General features: G+C 44.5%; 1 protein-coding gene across 1 annotated transcript; it reads left to right on the top strand.

Moving 5' to 3' along the window:
* Nucleotides 1-392: 392 nt before the first annotated feature.
* On the top strand, nt 393-3103 carry LOC122546402 (transient receptor potential cation channel subfamily V member 3-like). The gene is made up of 2 exons (XM_043685124.1): nt 393-668; nt 2191-3103. Exons 1-2 carry the CDS (start codon nt 561-563, stop codon nt 2482-2484), a joined length of 402 nt encoding a protein of 133 aa, XP_043541059.1. The 5' UTR covers nt 393-560; the 3' UTR covers nt 2485-3103.
* Nucleotides 3104-4777: the final 1674 nt, after the last annotated feature.

Here is a 4777-nt window from a genome sequence, read left to right as displayed (position 1 = left end):
CTTCTTATTCATAGACCCATCCAAATGCCTTTTAAATGTTGCAATTGTACCAGCCTCCACCACCTATTTATCCTATCCATGCCCCTCATAATTTTGTAAACCTCTATAAGGTCACCCCTCAGCCTCCGATGCTCCAGGGAAAACAGCCCCAGCCTGTCCAGCCTCTCCCTGTAGCTCAAATCCTCCAACCCTGACAACATCCTTGTAAATCTTTTCTGAACCCTTTCAAGTTTCACAACATCTTTCCGATAGGAAGGAGACCAGAATTGTACACAATATTCCAACAGTGGCCTAAACAATGTGACCAGAGGAGAACTCCTGGAATGGTTGAGTCTGGAGTTGAGAAATGCAGGGCTGGGCTGTTGCTCACAGCTTTCTATCCCACAGGTGAACTACCGCTGGCTCTAGCTGCATGCACCAACCAACCAGAGATAGTTACACTTCTCCTGAACCACCCGGGAATAAAGATTGGAGAGCAGGACTCAAGGGGGAACACAGTCCTGCACGCACTGGTCACTATAGCAGACGACACGGTGGACAACACAAAGGTTGTTACCGAAATGTACAACAAGATCCTGATCGAAAACAAACAGACCAACCTGGAGGAGATAAAGAACGTAAAAGGACTGACCCCATTACAGCTTGCAGCCAAACTGGGCAAGTTTGAGGCAAGACCTTTTCATTTCTCTATAGAATGGGCACTGGGTCTGTGATAGAGCGTGGCTATTTACTCAGTGACCTTTGCTGGCAGAGGGTCTGTCACAGTCAGGCAGGGTCAATGTGTACACAATCATACTGACTCTCCTTAGGAGTCAGTAACCATCGATACACTCATAGAAACAGAGAACATTACAGTGCAGTACAGGCTCTTCGGCCCTCAATGTTGCGTCGATCTGTGCAACCAATCTGAAGCCTATCTACCCTGCACTATTCTATTTTCATCCATATGTTTATCCAGTGACCATTTAAATGCCCTTAAAGTTGGTGAGTCTGCAACTGTTGCAGGCAGGACGTTCCATGCCCCTCTGAGTAAAGAAACTACCTCTGACATTTGTCCTATATCTATCACTCCTCAATTTAAAGCTATGTCCCCTCGTGCTAGCCATTACCATCCGAGGACAAAGGCTCTCACTGTCCACCCTATCTAACCCTCTGATTATCTTATATGTCCCAATTAAGTCACCTCTCAACCTTCTTCTCTCTCACGAAAACACCCTCAAGTCCCTCAGCCTTTTCTAGTAAGACCTTCCCTCCATACCAGGCAACATCCTAATAAATCTCCTCTGAACCCTTTCCAGAGCTTCCACATCCTTCCTATAATGCAGTGACCAGAACTGTCTGCAATACCCAAGGTACGGCCGCACCAGAGTTTTGTACAGCTGCTGTCAAACTATCAGTTGCCCATAGTGTCCAGAGATGTGTGGATTAGCTGCGTTAGTCAGGGATAAATGTGGAGTAATGGGGAATGAATTGGCGGGGTACTCTTCGGAGGGTCAGCGTGGAGTTGTTGGGCCAAAGGGCCTGTTTCCACACTGTAGGGATAGGGACTCTGATAAATAAAGGAAACTCCACTCACTAAACTGAGTTACACCCTTTCATGGTGCAACATCACCCTCTGTTGACCAAACTGTGAACAGCATAAGTTTCTAGGAACACAAAATGCGCAGTGATTACTGAGTCAGAGATTACAGTGCTGGCAGCCCATTATCTGTTTGTGATGTGTCGCCATTGTCTAACCAGACCATAGGGGCTGTTCTCTCAGTCCACAATTACTAATCTAAACCGAGATCCCACGTCCTGTTCCACAAGAAAAGGGGGAATTCCCTTCAGAATGTGCTTTCTTAAATATTAATCCTGTGCTGTCATCCCATCTAGAAATCTGGTGGGGGGGGGGGGAGTTTCATGCCCAAGTATTTGTGTACATTTGTAAAGGTAAAGTTGCCATACTCCCAGAAGACTACTCTCTTCCAGAGGGAGGGAGGGGAAGGGGGAGGGAAGAGGAGAGTGGAGAGGAGGGTAGAGGGTGGTGGAGAATGAGAGAGGGTGGAGGAGGGAGTGAGGGAGATGGGGGAAAGGGAGAGAGAGAGAGAAAGGGAGGGGGGAAGGGGAGGAGGGAGAGAGAGAATTCAGAGTCTCGCATTTCAAACCCTGTAAAACACGTGGATGGAGATGACATTTTCTACCTTTCAGATATTCAGGAGTATCCTCGGAAGAGAAATGAAAGACAAGGAGCACATGGATCTCTCTCGGAAAATTACTGACTGGGCGTATGGTCCCATTTCGTCTTCACTCTATGACATCACTGGAGTGGACACGTTCGAGAAGAATTCCGTTCTGAAAGTTGTCGTCTTTAACACAAAGATCCAGGCAAGCAATTTCCAATTAGACACTTCCAGCTTCCAGCTCATCATCTCTGCATCAACAAAGCTTCCTTTGACAGGAAAACAAGTGACGGTGCTGAATTGGATTGAAACAGTTATTTGAAAGACAGGTTATCTCTCCCCTCACTGAAACCTTTCCCTTTCTCCAAGAACTGATTTAACCAGCGACACTGATCGCTGGTTACACAACCTGTCAAATAGAATGATGCACCTTCTGCATTCTATTAACTCATCCACTGTCTATCCCTGAGAATACATTTCCCTCGACACCATGGGCTCTCACTTTATGTTGGAACATTCAATGTGGCATATTGTTATATACCTTCCGGAAATTAGATTAACTGCCTCCCCATTATTCATATTAGCTGTTATTTCCTTAAAGAATGCTAATGGATTAGTCAAACCCTATTTCCCTTTCACAAATCCATTTTAACTCTGTGGGGTTATGTTAAGATTTTACACTCCTGCTAATAAACTTCTTGAATAGATTCCGGCATTTTCCCCATGGTAGATGCTGGACTGACCGGCCTGCAGTTTTCTGCTTCAACAATCTCCTGCAGTTGGATGGAGGAGTCCGGTTTGCTAGTGACAATCTGGCAGCACCTTTTCTAAAATCCAGGGAATGTTGGAAAATTAGAACCAATTCACAGAACAACAAAGAACAAAGAAAATTTACAGCCCAGGAACAGGCCCTTCGGCCCTCCAAGCCTGAACTGATCCAAGTCCACTGTTTAAACCTGTCACCCAATTCCTAAGCATCTGTATCCCTCTGCTCCCCACCTACTCATGCATTTATCCAGACGCATCTTAAATGAATCAACCGTGCCTGTCTCTACCAACTCTGCTGGCAACGCGTTCCAAACGCCCACCACCCTCTGTGTGAAGTACTTGCCGCGTGTATCCCCCTTAAACGTTTCACCTCTCACCTTGAAAGCGTGACCTCTCGTTATTGAATCCTTCACCCTGGGAAAAAGCTTGTCTCTATCCACCCTGTCTATACCCTTCATGATTTTGTAAACCTCAATCAGGTCCCTCCTCAATCTCCTTTTTTCTAATGAAAACAAGCCTAACCTCACTCAAACTCTCTTCTCTTATCTCAGCAGCCATTCCTTTAGAATGAAGTCCACAAGGGTCAGGGGACTTTTCAGATTGAAGTTCCAATGACTTTCTCTCGCAGTTTTCCTGATGACTGTTTCACATTCCTCACCTCGAGAAAACCTCCCTTCAAATCATCTCATTGCTCCATTCACCATCAATTGCTCAGACTCTGTGGAATATCAACGTACACTTTACTGTGTTTAAAAGACCTGTAGAAACTTACTGTCCACCTTTATATTTCTTGCTAGCTTTCCCTGTACCCATTCCTGTCTCCTTCACTAATTTCTTTTCTTTGTTCTCCTTTACATACCTTGTCTGATCTTCTGACCTACTCCCCACTTTTACAGAATGAGAAACTTGGTTTTCTTCTGTTTGACACTATTAGACTTCCTTAGTCAGCCGTAGATGGTGTCGAATGCACATTGGGTACTCTGATATATTTCCTTAAAACTCTACTAGCCCATCCCATATCTTAATTTCTCAATTAATTTTAGTCAGCTCTGCTCCTAAATCATATGTTCATATGCTTAAAATTATAAATGGATTGAACAGGGTAGGACTGGAGAGACAGAGAGAGAGAAAATTGTTTTGTTCAGCAAAAGGTATTAAGACTTTGGGACTAAAGGCAGGTATTTGGAGTTGGGCCACAGATCATTCATGACCTCACTGAATGGCAGAATGGGCTGAAAGGGCAGAATGGCCTTCTCCTGTTCCTAATCCAAAACATACAAGACAATTCCTAACAAATCCAAGGGGGAAAATGAAAATTGTCCTCATTCAGCAGAGCAACATGAAACTCACTGTCACAGAAATTACTTCAGCTAAATAGTTTTGATTCTTTCAAAAAGAAGTTAAACTTGCATGATAATGAAAGTAGAAGATATGGCTCAGAAGCTGAAGTGAACGATTAAATGGGAGAGGCTTGCGTGAAGTATAAATACCAACACACTAACCAAGCAGATAAACAGGAGGCTGGAAGAATTTAACTGGCTTGTGTTTTTTCAGCCTCCTGTTTATCGATTTTTTTGTGGAAGATTGATGAGGGCAGAGCAGATGATGTGATCTATATGGACTTCAGTAAGGCGTTCGACAAGGTTCCCCATGGGAGACTGATTAGCAAGGTTAGATCTCATGGGATACAGGGAGAAGTAGCCATTTGGATACAGAACTGGCTCAAAGGTAGAAGACAGAGGGTGGTGGTGGAGATTTGTTTTTCAGACTGGAGGCCTGTGACCAGTGGAGTGCCACAAGGATCAGTGCTGGGCCCTTTACTTTTTGTCATTTACATAAATGATTTG

The sequence above is a fragment of the Chiloscyllium plagiosum genome, unplaced genomic scaffold (assembly GCF_004010195.1).
Source record: "Chiloscyllium plagiosum isolate BGI_BamShark_2017 unplaced genomic scaffold, ASM401019v2 scaf_89237, whole genome shotgun sequence".
Classification (NCBI taxonomy): Eukaryota; Metazoa; Chordata; class Chondrichthyes; order Orectolobiformes; family Hemiscylliidae; genus Chiloscyllium; species Chiloscyllium plagiosum.
This window is presented reverse-complemented; position numbering and strand designations above follow the sequence as displayed.